Source organism: Notamacropus eugenii, chromosome 1 (genome assembly GCF_028372415.1).
Source record: "Notamacropus eugenii isolate mMacEug1 chromosome 1, mMacEug1.pri_v2, whole genome shotgun sequence".
Classification (NCBI taxonomy): Eukaryota; Metazoa; Chordata; class Mammalia; order Diprotodontia; family Macropodidae; genus Notamacropus; species Notamacropus eugenii.
In genome coordinates this window covers 450,951,633-450,969,687 of record NC_092872.1, presented here as the reverse complement: position 1 = coordinate 450,969,687, position 18,055 = coordinate 450,951,633, and the positions used below count along the sequence as shown (strand labels likewise).

The 18,055-nt window shown below is 39.0% G+C and overlaps 1 protein-coding gene across 5 annotated transcripts in view; it reads right to left on the bottom strand.

The window, feature by feature from the left end:
• GARNL3 (GTPase activating Rap/RanGAP domain like 3) overlaps positions 1-18,055 on the bottom strand; it is a 227,061-nt gene that overhangs the window by 13,844 nt on the left and 195,162 nt on the right. For all 5 annotated transcript variants that reach the window (XR_011972116.1, XM_072631960.1, XM_072631959.1 and 2 more), the window contains 3 exons: positions 17,875-17,993; positions 15,668-15,803; positions 558-773 (listed from right to left, as the gene is read on the bottom strand). Coding sequence is in view for 4 of the 5 variants with exons in the window: in XM_072631960.1 (XP_072488061.1) it covers positions 558-773; positions 15,668-15,803; positions 17,875-17,993 (471 nt within the window). In the remaining variant the exon portion in view is untranslated. The remainder of the gene's footprint in view (positions 1-557; positions 774-15,667; positions 15,804-17,874; positions 17,994-18,055) is intronic.

Here is an 18,055-nt window from a genome sequence, read left to right as displayed (position 1 = left end):
TCCCTTCAAGTTTCAACTCAGGTGCTACCTCGGAGGTCTTCCTTGACCAAATGATCATTAGAAACTCATTGCTTTAGAGCCCAAAGGAACCCTCATGGTCACTTAGTCCAGCTCTCTAATTATACAGATGAGGAAGAAACTGAGACCCAGAGTGGTTATCTAGGCTAAATGCCTCGTTTTACCTCTAAGAAGATGACAGATTCAGGGAGGTTAAATGGCATGTCTAAAGTCACAAGGTGACCTTGTGTGACCAAGCCTGGATTCAAATCTAGGTCCTATAACTTCCCCTCTAGAGCTCCTTCCTTTACATCCTTTACATTGTTACTTCTCTGTGAACACGCCCTAAGATCTAGAGGGCAGGGCTGTCTTATTTTTGTCTTTGTTTCACCAGTGCACAGTGACTTGCACATAGAAGGTGTTTAATAAATGTTTACTGAGATGAATTAAACCAGCTTTGAGAAATTCATCTTTCTCCCTTTATTCACAGAATGACTGATGTTAAAAAAAAACACTGGTAGATTTTAAAATAAAGATGCTACAAATCCATAGGAAATTACCCAGTAGTTCTCTTCGTGTCCTACTTGCTATTTCTTTAATTTCCATCCGAGACAGGGATAAGGAGTGAGTGACAGGAATGGCTGCTATGCCAATTCCCACCGATGTTGGGGTCGTGATGACCTTGGGTACTAAGGGTGACTTGAGAGGTCGCTCAATGCTTCTGCCAACAAGGTTTCTGAGAGGAATCTTATATAGATTTTTACATGGAACATCACCTAAAACATAATTAGGAAAAACAAACAGAGATTTACATAAGTATATATTTTAAATAAACAACATTTTAGGTAAATACACACTGCATGGGCTAAATATTTAAAAGAAAGAATATCATTAAAAATATTATAATTATCTTCTGAGTCCTGAGTGGCATGATAATAAAAAATGAGAGCTGTTCATAGTATCTCAGTTTCTTTTAGTGGTATTTTCATTAGATGTGTAGGGAAATCCATAAAGCCTAGAAAGATTACCCCAGAAAGTAATAGGAATCTTGTCTCTTATCACAGCTCTTTAGAGAATAATTTCCTTCTTAGTGGGCTACTGTGGCTTTTTCCTTTAGAGTATCTGAAAGAATGGTAAGAACAGAAAAACTGTGACTAGTGAATCAGGTTCCAAAGAAGAGTGACAGCAGAGTATAGCACCATCATCTAGAGATGGAAGGAACCTTAGAAACCCTCTAATCCCACTCCCATATTTTATATATAAGGAAACAGAGGTCCAGAGAGGTTAAGTGTCTTGCCCAAAGGTCACACAGTTATTAAGTATTGGCATCTGGGGATGGGGGAGTGGGGGAGAGAAGAGAGGGGAGGTAATTTGAAGCCAGGACTCTGACTCCAGAAGCCAGTGCTCTTTTCATTTTGCCATATTGCTTCCAATTGTTAGCATGCCAAGAGGATAGCCTAGGTCAACAATATGATCTTGCTACTGCCTGTAACTGTTTAGGGAAAACTAAGATCCCCAAATTTGGTTGCTTCAGACCACTTAATGAGAAGGTATCAAGAGGATAATCAAGAACTGAAGTCAACAAAGAAGGTCAAACTTTGTCAATGAAAGGGAGTCAACTAGGATCAATAGAATTCACCCTCCCAGGCCATAAGACGACTAGCTTGTCCTGGGATTTCCTCCTCAATAACTGCTTTTAACTAAGCCTGCTCCCCCTTCTAACACTAACATGCAAGTTTCTATGCTGCTATGGTCACAGGGTGTGTACCTGTCCCTTACCCCTAGGGGTCACAGGAGTGAGGCTGTGTGGGTTCTACTAGTGAAGCACTGGGATTCTGGGCATGTTCCCAAGCCCATTCTTTTGGTCTACAAACCTTGAAGTTGACTGAACAGTACACTTAAGTATACTGTTAGGCATGTTTAAGCTTCTATTAGGAATCTGCTTAGCCACATGTTCTTACTGACTCTATCAGAGGGATTATGGTTTCTGTGGGACTTATGAAGTATGAGGTACACATGCTCCAAAGTCATGAGTTCCAGTCAAAAGACCATTCTACTTGTAATCAAAGAGAGACCAGTGCTCTTTCATGGACAACCAGACATAGTCACCTATCTGAAAGGCTCTCTGGGTGATTGATGGGTTGCCACCGACTTGCTCACAATATCTATAGTGGGCTGTATGTAATTTTGATAATATACCATCCAACTCATAGCTAATGGTAAACTGCACAAAAAGATGGTTTGTGGTAATAAAATGACCCCCCTATTTGCCAAAGCCAATTCCTTTACATACATATTGATATCATCTCCTGTCTTCTCTAATAGACTGACTCCAATGTCTTCCCCACTATCTTCCTAATTATTAATTCTTCCCTATTTATTGATTCTTTACTTTCTCTCCTATCCTTAAAAAAAATCCTTCCTGGTTCCTCCCATGCCTTCCAGCTGTCATCTTCCATCTCTCCTTCTCTCCTCAGCTAAATTCCTTGAAAAAGCTGTCCATAATTGGTCTCTCTACTTCCTCACCTCTTACTGTCCTCTCAATCTTCTGCAATCTAGATTGCATCATCATCCAATTGCAAATATTCTTTCCAAAGTTATCAATTATTCTTAAATGCCAGTCTAATGACTTTTTATCAGTCTGCATTCTTTTTGAACTTTGCATCATCTGACACTGTTGATCACCTTCTGCTGGACAGTCTCTCCTCTCTGGGTTTTCATGACTTCATTCTCTTTTGATTCTCCTCCTTCTGACTCTCTTTTCCTGGTTCTTCATTCACATCATGTCCATTAATGGTGAGTGTCTCCTAAACCTCTGTCCTGGGGTCTCCTTTTCTTTTCTTTCTGCCTGTTGCTTGGTGATCTCATCAGCTCCCATGGATTCCATTATTATACCTCTGTGGATGATTCCAGATATGTATATCCAGCCCCATTTTCCTTCCAGAGGTCCAGTTCTGCTTTACCAACTGTGTGAAGGGCATTTTTAACTGGATGTATCATAAGAGTTTCAATCTCAAAGGGTCCAAAACAGAACTTACCATTTTTACCTCCAAACTGTCCTACTCTTCTGAATTTTCCCATTTCTGGTAAGGGCAATTGCCATCTTAAGAGTCATCAAAGTTTGAACCTTGGTATCATTCCAGCCTCCTCTCACTCAGCCCAGTCCATTGCCAAATCTCATCATTATTACTTTCATCTCTTTTATGTCCCCTTTTCTCCTTTTATTTTATTTATTAAGCCCCATAGATGGGACTTGATAAATGCTTTTTGACTGTAGGGAGTGTGTGCGTGTGTGCACATGCGCACGTGTGTGTGTGTGTTTGTGTATGTGTATGTGTGTGTATGTGTGTACATGTGTATGTGTGTGTGTGTGTATGTGTGTGTAGGGAAGTGGTTTGAAGTTATAGTTTCTCCCCTCTTCCACCCCAAAAAAGTATAACTTGATTAGATGTTTGTACTGTTATATGAAAAAAAAGTTTGACACTAGAGAGCCAGTTATCCTATTATGGGAAATGTAATGTTAAAGAGACTGATCTAAGGTCTGATTCTGTCCATCAGTTTGCTATTTGTATTGCTGGTAGGATGTTGTGGAGAGATGCACACTTTGACCTCCAAGGTGGCAAACAGAGAGAGAGAGACATAAACTTGGCTTGTGTTTTAAAATCTTGTGATCAGGCAATCTGTGGAAGTGCAAGGTCTCCTACATGAACAGATGTATATGGCTGGTCTTATTACATGTTAGTGAACTCATCCACCCACCAGCAGGGGCACTAGTTTTAGAAATTCGGTAGGGTATGCTTTAGAATCTGAGGTCTGTTACTTACTATATGAATGTTCTCTGGCTTATTTGTAAAGTGAGGAAGTGGGACTAGGTGATTTCTAATATCTCTTCCAGCTCTAAAACCTATGGGCTAATAACACTGCAGTCCTATGGACTAGGCATTAATTATTAGACTCTTAGGTCTTCCTAACTTATTCTTTTGTCTGGGTAAAGAATCTATATATATGAACATACTGGGTGATGTACCAGACCTGAGACCACTCCAAATTCTAGCATATTGACTGAAGGATCATTCGTTCTTCCTAAGGCTTTGCCAATGGTCTATTGTTAGGGGGGTCAACCTGGGAGAGTATTGATTCCTACAGTCTACTAAGGAGACCTTTGTATTTCATATTATCCAGTCAGAGTGAAGGAGAGGCAGCCATTCCTTCTTGAATGAATGGATCTTGTTGCTTTTGCTACTGGTGGACGTTTCACATTATTATGAATTGGGGCAAAATGACCTTAAAGTTCTTGGATTCCTAAAATGCTCGAGGTAGTACTGTGGATGTTTCAGACTGGAGCTGCCTCGGTGGTACATCTGCCCACATATTCTACAGAAAGGAAACATAATAGCTGCAAAATATGAACTGGGTAAAGTAAATGGTTGCTGAGTAAGCTCCAGGGCTGTGACTGAAAGGGGGCTAGGTGTGGGAGAGTTGAAAGAGCACTGGATTTGGAGTCAAGGGATGAGTTCAAATCCTAACTATGTTACCTTGGGCAAAACACTGAATTTTTCTGGAGCAGTTTCCTCATCTATAAAATGAGAGGGTTGGATTAAGTGATCTCTGACTGAATTTAGTGCTCCTTCAATCTGATGACACTGGTTTCAAATATGGTATCTTTTTTTAAACTAACAACTCTTTCTAGACCCCATAGTTGCATTTTGCTGTCAATAATGTGAAACAAATCATGAGAAGGAAGCGTTCTGGGAAATGGTATCTAGTCCTATCATGAAGAGGCAACATGGTTAAGCTATCAGAAAAAAACAAACAAATATGGCATCAAATGACCTTTTTAACTCCTACAATGATTTCTCCAAACTGCCCACAGCACCTTCTCAGATGATGATCTTGCTTCTTTCTTTACTTAGAAAACAGAGGCTTAGTATGAGCACCCTTTTCTTCCTTCTTCCTCCCCTCACAACCTGTTGATATTCTTCATTATGTTCTTTTCTCCACGCCCTAATGAAAAAATGGTCCTCACCAAGGTCAACCCATCAACATATGCTGTTGGCCTCTCCTGTCTTCTCCAGTAGATTGTCCTATCTATCATCACCCTTTTCCTTAATCTTCAGTCTCTCCTTATATACTACTTCCTTCCCTCCTGCCCATAAAAATGCCTATAAAGATCCCCATCCTTAAAAAAAATTCCCATTAGATCCAATCAGACATGTTAGCTATTGTACTGGATCACGCCTTTCTGATTTACACTCCTTGAAAAAGCTATCTACATTCATCTTCTTCATTTACTTTCCTTTATTCTCTTCTAAGCCCTCTAGGATCTGGCTTCTGACTTTATCACTCAACTGAAACTGCTCTCTTCAGTTATCAGTCATGTCTTAGTTGATAAATCTAATGTTATCTTAATCTTTATCCTTCTTAGACTCTGTAATATTTGATACCATTGACCACTTCATTATGAACATTATTTCTTTGAGCTTTTATGGGTTTTAATGAATTTTTCTGTTTTCTTCCTACTTTTCTCACTGTTCCTTTTAAATTTCTTTTGCTAGATCTTCATCTATGTCACAAACCCTAATGATGGATGTACCACAAGATTGTCCTGGGCTATCTTGTCTTTTGTCTCTATACTCTTATTCCTTGGTGACCTCATCACGTTCTATGGGTTCTATGCAGATGACTCTCAGATCTCTAGGTCTACCCCTGCTCTCTTTCCAAGATCCAATCCTACATCACCAATTGCCTTTTCAACATTTCAAACTGCATGTGCTGTAGCCATCTCAAACCAAAATATGTCCAAACAGAACTCATTCTCTTTCTTTCTAAACTCATCTTTTTAATTTCCTATATCTGTCCAGGGGACCACTATCATTCCATTTATCCAGCATGGTAACCCATATGTTACACTTGATTCTTCACTCTCACTTACCTCACAAAGCCCATCATTTGTCAAATCTAGTCACTTCTATTTTTTTGTATAAGCCCTCTATTCTCCAATCTGGATTCAGGTTCTTATCATCTTTCTTTTAACTGATCTTCTTGCCTCGAGTCATCTCTCCCCACTCCAATCTTTCCTATCCTCAGCTGCCAAGGTAATTTTCCAAAAGTATAGACATGATCATATCAACATCCTGCTCAATAAATTCCTTACTATCCCCAGGATCCAATGTAAAGTCCTCTGGCATTTAAACATCTTTAAAATCTGAACTCATCCTACCATTACTCCCTTCTGAGAACTCTATAGTCTGGCCACATTGACCTTCTTTCTTCACAAATGACACTCTATCTCCAGGCCCTGTGTCTTTGCATTTCTCGCCTCCCAAGGCTGGCATGATCTCCCTCTTCACTTCTGCCTCTGGGAATCCCTAATTTTCTTCAATTTAGCTTGAGTGCCACAATCAGTATGTGGCCTGTCTTGGTTCTCCCAGCTGCCAGTGCCTTCCCATACTGGGAAACTTCTTTGTACTTTTTACTTATCTCTATATGTGTGTCTGGCCCCTTTGATTCAAATATAAGTCCCTTAAGGGCATGGGATGCTTCATCTTTGTCCTTCTATCGCCAGAGCACAGCATAGAGTAGGCACTAAATGCTTGTTTGATCAGTAATAAAGCAGTGAAAATTATTTATGTAGTAGGGTCTTTTAAAATTTCACTAAATTATATCCTTTGGTTATATTTAAAAATATTACATCACGAGGTCAAAGAGTATGGTTAATAGTGTAATTCTTATTAAGTATTGATTACTCTTTGAAAAGATTAACAATAAACAGAGGGTTTAACAGAAATTTAAGTATCCTCGTTTTCCCCAGAGTCTTGTCAATATTGAATAAAAAAAATTATTATTTTGTCAATTTTATGGATGTGGGGTACTAGGAAATTCTCTACCTCACAGTTTTATGAAGATGCACTTAGATATCAATGGCAGTCTTTAAGGGGAAATAAAACATGAAACTTGATGAGAGTGCTTTAGTCTCTCTTCCTTATTTTTTTCCTTTTTTGCTTCCTTTCAAAATAATTGCCTAGAAGTCTTATTTTGGTAGGGTAGGATCCCTTGTAAAACACTGTGCTTCTGGTGACTGCTGATTCTCCAGTCCTAGGGATATCTTCATTCCTACTCGCTTTAGTACTTTGCTGCAGCTAAAAGCCTGAAACTCTTTTCCTGTCTCACAGAGCTGGCCAGTGACAAAGTGGCTTACACTGGGCTACAAACCATTCTGCAGAAGGGAATGTAGAAATAGCTTACTCTTAAATAGGAAACCTGACTAGTGAACAAAGGAAGTAGGTTTAATGAATTCTTCAATAAGCCTACCCTGTGACAAGTGATATGGGGTGACACACAGCTCCATCAGAAGACTAAGTCCCTGTTCTGAAGGATACATAGATTCATAGAATGTTAACACTGGAAGTTACCTCTCCCTGTACAGGAATCCCTCAGAAGTGGTCAATTCCTTTTGTTTAAGGGGATGGGGAACTCAACGTAGCTTGTCAAATATGTAAACACCTCTGCTTATCAGGAAGTTTTCCATATTGCATTGAAATATGCTCTCCCTTATGCACAGTTAGTTGTAAAACAAATCTAATTCTGCTTAGACACTTTTAAATATTTGAGGACAACTACCATGTTTCCCCAAAGTTCTCTCTTCTTTAGGATAAACATCTCTAGTACTTTCAACTGACATTCACTTGACCTGATTTTGAGTTTCCTGATCATCCTGGCCAAGAAGAACAAATCCAATCAACCTCCCACCCAACAACCCTTCAAATATTTGAAGAGAGCTAGTATATCCCTCCCTTCTTTCCCCCAGTCTGAACACCCTCAGAGATCCTCTAGGCCAGGGATTCTTAACCTAAACTATAAAACTTCAGTAGAAATTCACAGAAAAGAGACATCATTGTGCAAAGATTTTATGGAGGAGTTGAGATGAATTTGGGAAGTGAAGAATTGATTAAGATGTTGATATCTGAGAGTGGAATTTTTTTTCCGGACCAAGGTTTAAAATATAAGAATGAGAGACTCCTGGCTAAAGATGAAACTGGAAAGAATTTGCCTTGGAGCAAGTAATTTTTAAAATGCTTTAGAATTAAAAGAAAGGAGGAGGAGAAAATTGTTTAGGGCAGGCAACAAGTCAGACACCATAAGGAGCAGCTATAGTGTGAAAGAAGAATCACGATAAAAACATGAGTAATCAAGAAAGATGCTTTCAGTGAAAGCCGTGGCCTCCAACGTTTGCATACACATGCACAAAATATGGCCAACAAGCAAGATGGCCTAGAGGTCCTAAAACAAGGGAGCACATTTTCCTTCACAGGTATCACGGAAATATCATGAGATGAGACCGAGATCAAATTTGGAGCTTGTACAAGGAATATGATGGGTGAAAGGCATGATTGGTAGGACGAGGAGAATTGTATATTAAGAAGATGTACTCCTGGGAGAAAATCCAGAAATGCCAATGGTGAAGATCATTTATATGAAGAGAAATGGAAGGAGAAAGAAGCCCTTGTGCTATCAGACTATGCTAACAGGTTTCACGGATAGAGAGAAGGAATAAATGAGAAAACAGCTCACAAACCTAGGACAGAGGCATCTTCTAGTAGTGATGAAAGACTTTAATTATTTGGAAATCAACTGGTGCTCTTTTTTTTGTCTAAGGCAGAAGAGCCAGTAATTTCTTGATTTGTCTTAACTGTAATTTCATTTCTTAAGAAGCAGAGGAACCAGCCAGAGAAATTAATTTTCTGGAAAAACAGAGGAAAGCCAAGCATAGTCTGACATGCAACCTAGATTTTAGGAGTTGTTGTTAAGCTGATTAGTCATGTCTGTCTTTTTGGGACCACATTTGGAGTCATAGAAAAGTTATGGTAGTGTTTTGCCATTTCCTATTCTTATTTCAGCTCATTTTGCAAATGAGGAAACTGAGGCAAACAGGATTAAGTGACCTGTCTAGGGTCACATAGCTAGATGACTATTCCTGACTCTAGGCATGGCCCTCTATCTACTATGCCACCTAGGTCTGGCCCAGACACATGGAGAACTTATCAACCATCTTAAATTTCAAAAAGTCAAGTACAGAAAGAGGGATTCAAGTCAGGAAAACAGGATAAATATACATGTGCAGTATGGTCCCAGCCAAAAATTAGTAGGAAAACACAAGCTTTGAATGTCTTAAGGCTGGGAAGGAAAGGACAAGAAAAAAGGTCTTTTAAAAATCTACATCAGGGGAGGATCAGGAGGCGAGGTGGGTATGAGGAGAATATTCAGAGGTCAAGTCACTGGCTGGGGAGAATGCCCAGAAAAGGGAAAAGAAATAAAACTATTGAAGGCTACTTTCTTGGAGAACAGACATCTCCTCCCTTCCTTTCTGATGAGGAAGAACAATGCTTACCATCAGGCAAAGACACAGAAATCAAGGATTCTGTGTCCCAGCCCACCCAATGGGCTCAGGCCATGGAAGAGCTCAAAAAGAATTTTGAAAATCAAGTTAGAGAGGTGGAGGAAAAACTGGGAAGAGAAATGAGAGGGATGAAAGAGAAGCATGAAAAGCAGATCAGCTCCCTGCTAAAGGAGAACCAAAAAAATGTTGAAGAAATTAACACCTTGAAAACTAGCCTAACTCAATTGGCAAAAGAGGTTCAAAAAGCCAATGAGGAGAAGAATGCTTTCAAAAGCAGAATCAGCCAAATGGAAAAGGAGATTCAAAAGCTCACTGAAGAAAATAGTTCTTTCAAAACTAGAATGGCACAGATGGACGCTAAGGACTTTATGAGAAAGACAGATATCACAGAACATAGCGAGAAGATTGGAAAAATGGAAGATAATGTGAAATATCTTATTGGAAAAACAACTGACCTGGAAAATAGATTCAGGAGAGACAATGTAAAAATTCTGGGACTACCTGAAAACCATGATCAAAAGAAGAGCCTAGACATCATCTTCCATGAAATTATCAAGGAAAACTGCCCTGAGATTCTAGAACCAGAGGGCAAAATAAATATTCAAGGAATCCACAGAACACCGCATGAAAGAGATCCAAAAAGAGAAACTCCTAGGAACATTGTGGCCAAATTCCAGAATTCCCAGGTAAAAGAGAAAATATTGCAAGCAGCTAGAAAGAAACAATTCAAGTATTGTGGAAATACAATCAGGATAACACAAGATCTAGCACCCTCTACATTAAGGAATCGAAGGGAATGGAATAGGATATTCCAGAAGTCAAAGGAACTAGGACTAAAACCAAGAATCACCTACCCAGCAAAACTGAGTATAATACTTCAGGAGAAAAAATGGTCTTTCAACGAAATAGAGGATTTTCAAATTTTCTTGATGAAAAGACCAGAGCTGAAAAGAAAATTTGACTTTCAAACACAAGAATGAAGAGAACCATGAAAAGGTGAACAGCAAAGAGAAGTCATAAGGGACTTACTAAAGTTGAACTGTTTACATTCCTACATGGAAAGACAATATTTGTAACTCTTGAAACATTTCAGTATCTGGGTACTGGGTGGGAGTACACACACACACATGCACACACGCACACATACATAGAGACAGAGTGCACAGAGTGAATTCAAAAGGATGGGATCATATCTTAAAAAAAAATGAAATCAAGCAGTGAGAAAGAAATATTGGAAGGAGAAAGGGAGAAATTGAATGGGCAAATTAGCTCTCATAAAAGAGGCAAGCAAAAGACTTATTAGTGGAGGGATAAAGAGGGGAGACAAGAGAAAAACATGAGGTCTACTCTCATCACATTCCACTAAAGGAAAGAATAAAATGCACACTCATTTTGATAGGAAAACCTATCTCACAATACAGGAGAGTGGGGGACAAGGGCACAAGCAGGGTGGGGGGGAGGATAGAGGGGAGGGCATGGGGAGGAGGATGCAATCCGAGGTCGACACTCATGGGGAGGGAAAGGATCATAAGAGAATAGAAGTAATGGGGGACAGGATAGGATGGAGGGAAATATAGTTAGTCCTATACAACACAACTAGTATGGAAATCATTTGCAAAACTACACAGATTTGGCCTATATTGAATTGCTTGTCCTCCAAAGGGAAGGGGTGGAGAGGGAGGGAGCTAAAGAAGTTGGAACTCGAAGTGTTTGGATCAACTGTAATGTTCTTACCACTAGGAAATAAGAAATACAGGTTAAGGGGTAAAGAAAGCCATCTGGCCCTACAGGACAAAAGAGAAGACGGAGACAAGGGCAGAGAGGGAGGATAGAAGAGAGAGCAGATTGGTCACAGGGGCAATTAGAGTGCTTGGGTTTGGGGGGGCGATAAAAGGGGAGAAAATTTGTAACCCAAAATTTTGTGAAAATAAATGTTAAAAGTTAAAAAAAAAATCTACATCAAGGAAAAGAGGATTAAAGAAGAAATGAAAGTGCTAATTTCTTGTTTTTCTTCTTTTTTTTTCCAGACAAGAAGAAGGATCTTTGGCACAGAAATGACCAATGGGAAGTTGCTACTTCGGCTAAGTCAAAATTTGCTTCTCTATAACTTCAATTCATTGGTATAAGTTCTGCCTTCTCTAGGGGCCAAGAGTATAGGTTGAAGTCCCTGAGTAGTGGCAGACTGTTTCCTGTGTTAGGTTTATAGCTGCCTTTTTAGGGATTATTTCCTATTACCAGGAGTCGTTAACATTGCCCTAATGTACAGAATAGCTGGGAAATACTCTTATTGAAAAATTCCAAACTCCCAGGTACTTTTTCCTATTCTCTGACATGAAACTGGTCAAAAGTGGGTTCCTTGGGGTGTGTTATACCTGTGCCCAGAACAAAGAACTTTAGATGGTCACTTCTTAGGGATAACAGAAGGTGCCTCAGATAGGAGTGAGACTAGATGTACTACTTCTAAGGTTCCTTCTAATTCAAAGAGGATGTGATATGATCTATGACTTTAGAGTTCTATTAAGTTCTATTATTAGAGTTCTAAGAATAGCTAGACATACCATACTATCAACTTGTACTGAGTTTCTGGTCTTTTCCACATGAATTTATTTTTAGCTATGTCTATCCAATTCTTTTCTTATATAGCTGGTATTTTGAAGATAAGAATGAAACTGTACATTTCTCCTTATTAAGACTATCTTAAGCCAAAGCTAAAGTTCAGGGCCCACCTGGCAGACATACTCAACAAAAATCTTTAGTTTTAGCTCCCAAACCCTGAACTTACGTTTTGAGACTTCGGTGTTCAGAGACATATAATACTGTTCTTCCAAAATGAAAACGACCTATATTACTAAACCACCTGTACCCTCTAGGACCAAAGGCACACATTTTGTCAGGGACTATGGCCCTACAGGGATCAAAATATGATGATATATTTGGAAGAGTTACAACATAGCAGAATGGAAAGAGTTCGGGGTTCAAATTCCTGGCCTTCCATTTCGTATATGATTTTGAGCAAGCCATTCAACTTCTTGGCTTGAATTTCTTCATCTTAAATGAGAAAATGAGGGGGTTGGATGAAATGAACTGGGAGGTCCCTTTCAGTCTAACGTGTGATTCTCTAATTTTTGCTAACTGTGAGACCATAGTCAGATTACTTTAAGTTCTGAACTTCCAATTTTTTACCTGTAGAATGGAGATAGTATTCACATTGTCTTAGAAGAGGTATTATGAGCAAAACATTCTGCAGTCCTTACAGGAATAGGTCAAATATGAATTTGATAACAATTCTGAGGTTTTTACTTTTTTACACAATTGAAGGTGTTTTTGATATATAACCACCACACTTACAGATACCTGTAGTACATAATGATAAAGTTCCATGAGATAACTTTAACTCAGTCCCTGGATAATTAATTTGTAGGCAGTTAAGACCATTGGACATGGTGGGGAGAATGTGTGTATGTGTGAGTGTGTATATATAAATATATCCATAAACACACATACATATATACATATACATACACACACACATACATACATACATATCATTAATACTGTTACCTCTGCCAAGCAGCCAACACTCACCTTACCAAGAACTTCCATTTCATATAACTAAACCTGAACTTGAGACCAACATGGCCTTATTCTGTGGTTCCTGACCATAAGAGAAAGGAGTTAGGTGTTAACAGAAATACTTTTTCCAGGAGGCCAGTGGAAGAGAATATTTCCTTACTCAAATCTAAATGTTGTCCTTGACTAGATTCAACAACACAGTAAGAAAGCTTTTGTTTAGATATGATATGATCCCCATTCTTAATGATCTTACACTCAAACATAAGGATAGGACATAGAAATCTAAGCCCAATAGGGTTAAGGGACTTGCTCTTGGTCACAGAGGTAGTTAAGAACAAGGCTGGTAATTTATATTTTGCCTTTAGATCCAATGATATTTCCTCACTATAGTATATAAGCAGTTAAAAACATGGGATAGCAAAATAGGATGAGTGGCACTTTCTGGTCCTGTCTCCTCTGAGGGGTCTATGCTTTTCCTCCCTTAGTACATTGGTTACTGATAACTAGCATAATTTGGTATTAGGTATTAAAGACTTAAAAAAATTAGGTAGACAGCAGAGTTGTCAGGAGTAGCACCAAATAAGTTAGATGTGACAGAGAACACCTGGAGAAATGACTCATTTGTCCTATCTAGAGAACTGTTTTGGTTTGACTTTCATGGCTGTGAAATCAACATGGTTGGCAAAAACTAACACACTCAGTTCATTTAATAATTATTTGTCTCTAAAAGCAAGAAGGAAAATGACCACAATTAGCATCTTAGGTTACTTTTCAATTTTTAAATTCTTTTCAAATTTGCTCAATCCCATATACTTGAAAGCCTCTATTCTATCACTGTGTAGGAGGGTCATCCATAGCGTGTGACAAACTGGGCAATGTATGTATCCCATCTACTGTAAACCGCTCAGGAATGCAGGTGCTAGAGGAGCTTGAAACTATGTCAGTTAATGGGGTTTTTGCTGTTGTTTTAAAAGACCCAAAGTCGATATAATCAATCTATATTACCACTCATGATTTCCCCTTCCCCACTATACACATAAACACATACTGCCATGAGGATTGCAATCCCTCTCTGTTCCAGATATATTTCTCTGCTCTCTACTCTCATTTCAACTTATCTGTGACATTTATTTATCTTTTCCCTTCAAATTCTCCTGCTGGTATTTGCTGTAACCTGATTTTATATGAATAAAAATTTTGTGGATACTAGTAGTACAGAGAAATGACAGGGTGAACTGCCAGGAGTCCCATGACGCCTTACTGAAAGTTCTGCTACTTAGTTATTGTTGAATATCACTCAACATTTCCTAATCCTGGAAGGATTCAATGAATGATAGGGAAATATAGTTTCCTTATATGCAGTGATTCATCCCTAGTAGACTGGAGTGGGGAGTGGGAGGGGAAACATCTTTCTCAGATACTTACTACATTTTAGTATTATAGGACAACAGGGAAAGGTAGAATGGGCATGGTGAATAGATGGCCTGCCTTGGGGTCAGGAAGATCTGGGTTCAAGTCTTGTCACAAGCACTGTCAGTTAGTAAACATTTATTAAACACTGATAATCATTTAAGATCATTTGAACCCCAATAAAGGTCAAAGCCTGAACTAACCAACCAGACGTGCTTTGCTTTGCTCTGAAAATGCCCTTTCCTGTGTCAGTAACTAAGGATCAGATGAGACTGACCAGGAGCATTCTTCTTGTCTGGAACCACTAAAGAACAGGATACCTGGAACTGTCTTGAGTAGTGGGACTTTTCTTATCTTGGTATCCTATGGATATATGCTATATAGGGGAAACATAGATATCCAGAGATTGTAATTTCAATTGACATGTTGTCAATTGTCTTATTATATTTATAATCTATTCAATTAAGAAAATTCCTTTCTTATGCTACAGTTAAATACATATGGAGATAATAAATCTGAAGGACACAGACATCCTGAGTTGGGATTGATCTAAAATGTATATAAGGCTTGTCATTCTTTTACCAGTCAGTCAGAATTTAAGTTCTGGCTCCACCTATACATGAGTTAGCTAGCTTTAAGGGAATAAACTATGAATTTATATACCACCTAGCCTGTTTACCTCTTTTAATCATACTTTCAGATCAATAGCATATACTATGTGCTGGGCACAGTGCTAAGCTCTGAGGATACAAAAAGAGGCAAAAGACAGTCCCTGCCCGCAAGGAGGTGACCGTGTGACCTTGGGCAAGTCATTTAACCTCAGTGCTCTAGACAATTCTTTAAGACCACAAGAAGGGGAAAAAGCCATAAGAGGCAGAACAGTCACTGACCTATATTAGTTGAGAGAATTTCTTCATCCTATACTAGTAAAATCTCTTCCCCACTAAAAATAGGGCCAATAAGATATTAGAGCTAAAAGTGCTTATAGAGAACACTTTGTTCAAATCCTTTATTTTACAGAAACAGGCCTGGACCAGGGAAATGGTTTGTCCAGGGTCAGACAAATAGTGTGGCAGAGCAGAGATCTGAAACCAGATCTTTTGACTTCAAATCCAAAACTCTTTCTCCTTTAAGTTCAGAATTCTTAGAGCTGTGGTTTCTTCCATATCTAATCTGTAGTGACTTGTCCTGAGGAGCTTATGGCAGTGAGGAAAGCATCATATTTTTTAAAGGCTATCCATTTTCGTAAAATAGTTACAAGTTAGCATAATTGGAAAAACAGGACTTCACCTTCCCCCAGGGAAGAAGGAAACACTGGAGCCTCCCGGCCTGTAGGTGTCTGAGGAGAATTGTGGGCACTGGCATTCTTAGAACTGCTGCTGGACGCGCCATTCACTGCTGCTGCAGCTTTGAAGTATATGTCTGACTGGAAAGAAAGAGCACAGGGTTTATGGAGCTGCCTAGCATTCCAGGGAGGCCCTCCTTTATTCCTCCCCTCATCTTTCCTGACACTCCCATCACCCTCTCTGTTCCAGCCAGGCTTGTTCCCTTACTATGGTCAATTCAATTCAACCCACATTTCTTAAGTACCTACTATGTGCAAGGTTGTATGCTGAGCACCAGGGATAAAAAGGCGATGAATGAGTGGTCCCTGCCTGTGCTCAAGGAGCTGACAACCTCCTAGCTTTGTACACAAATGGGATACTTGGTAGAATGCGACAGATGCAAAGGAAAGATCCGGGCTCAATGGAAAATCTGAGGTGGTAAAGAGTAGTTTCCCCTGGGGGTGGAGAAGTTCAAAGAAGGCTTTTTAGAGGAAGAAGGCCTTACAGAGAAGGATTCAATAAGCTTTTTGTTCCCTTTTTCAGGCCTTAGTTCAGGTTGGGTTTTTTTTCAACCCAGAATGTTATCCAGCCTCTTCCCTACCAATCTATGTGGGATAGCTACATGGCACAGTGGATGAATTACAGAGTTTGGAGTCAAGAAGACCCAAATTCAAATTCTGCCTCAGACACTTAGTACTTGTATAAGTCACTTAACATTTCCCAATCTCAGTTTTCTCATCTATAAAATGTAGGTAATAATTTTGTGGTGAGGATGAAATACAATAACATGCACAGAGCTCTGCAAACCCTAAAGTGCTGTATAAATGCTAGCTGTCATTATTGGGGTTGGGGCTGTGGTTATCCAGGTATGTTTAAGCCCTGGAAACTCAGATCCCATCTTCTTCAAGATATTTTCTTGACTGTCTCCACAGCCCATGATAATAGTTTTCTTAGACTGTATCTCATTAGAGTTGACACCATCATATAATTACCTCTATCCCCTAGGTTTCTGCATGTGCTATGGCCACCATATTGAGGGCTGAAGGCTCCACAAAGGGAGTCTAGAATCTAGAAACAAGGTTAGGAAGAGTCATCATGATTGGAGTAACAAATATCATATAAAGAGATGGTATCAACCATATGTGGAAACTGTCATAGGAAAAAACCTACCCTAAGAGACAGCTTGTAAATATGGCTTATAAAATTAGGGATAATCTACAAATTTTATCAGGGATGCCTATTTAAAATTTGGTCAATTTCAATGTAAAGCAGAACTGTACAAATTGTTGTAGGAACAGAAACTTGGAATGACTAATAAAGAATACTGAAAAAGGAGAGTTGTATAGAAAGGAATTTGAAAGTATTTTCCCTATTCTTCAGGAAGGAAAGTGCTCTGGTTCTTCATTGGCAGTGCTGCTTATTTAGCTGGGGGAAGGGCAATTCTTTAAACTCAATGGAAATAGTTCCAAAAACTCCTAATTCCTTTGACTCTAATGCTATACTTGTGTTAGGTCCATATAGGAAATCAAATTACAGATAGGGCAGATTCTGAGAAAGTGATTGATACCCCTTCTTGAGTCTGGCATATAGCTCCCACTATTGGCCAGTAAGTTGGCATTATGGTTTACAAACTAGTAGTGTTTGGTCAGAATAAACAGATTCCCAAAAATCTCATTATTCCTGAGTCATAACATCAAGTTTCTAAAAGTGTCAGACTGAAAGACCAAGGTCCATGAAAAATCCCCAAATGCAGCTATCCCATAAGGAGAACCTGGTCTGAACCCCATCGCTTGTTTTGATCAATCATCTCAGTGGCAATATATAACTGGATTATAGGGACTGTCTCTTCTATTTCTTTTGTATCCCTTGGAACATCTAATATAGTGCTCTGCCCCTTGTAGGCACAGGGGTCACCCAGGGACTCTTGTTCTTTTAAGACCTAACCAACAAACTTTATTATTAGAACTTTTCCCTCATTTCTTAAATGTTAATATATGTATTGATTTTAAATTCTGCTTTTAATATACATTGCAGCTTGACCATAAGGATATAACAATAAACATTTTATTCTAAGTGACTTGGTTCCTCTCCTTTTGTCCAGTAATTCATGTATGGAATGTCACAAGTACAATGCATTAACATCTTTTAGACAGGGGCCTCAGTTCTACTTACCCTTGAAGCCACGAGCTGAAGTTGAGGCACAACAGCAGTATGGACTAAGTTTCCATTCACCACTAAGCGGATCTCGATGGAATCAGTAGTAAAGGCCAGGATGTATGGAAAAGCACACACTGCAAGGTACCCATAGGTGTGAGTTACAAATATATTGGTTTCACTATGATGAAGAGTGATA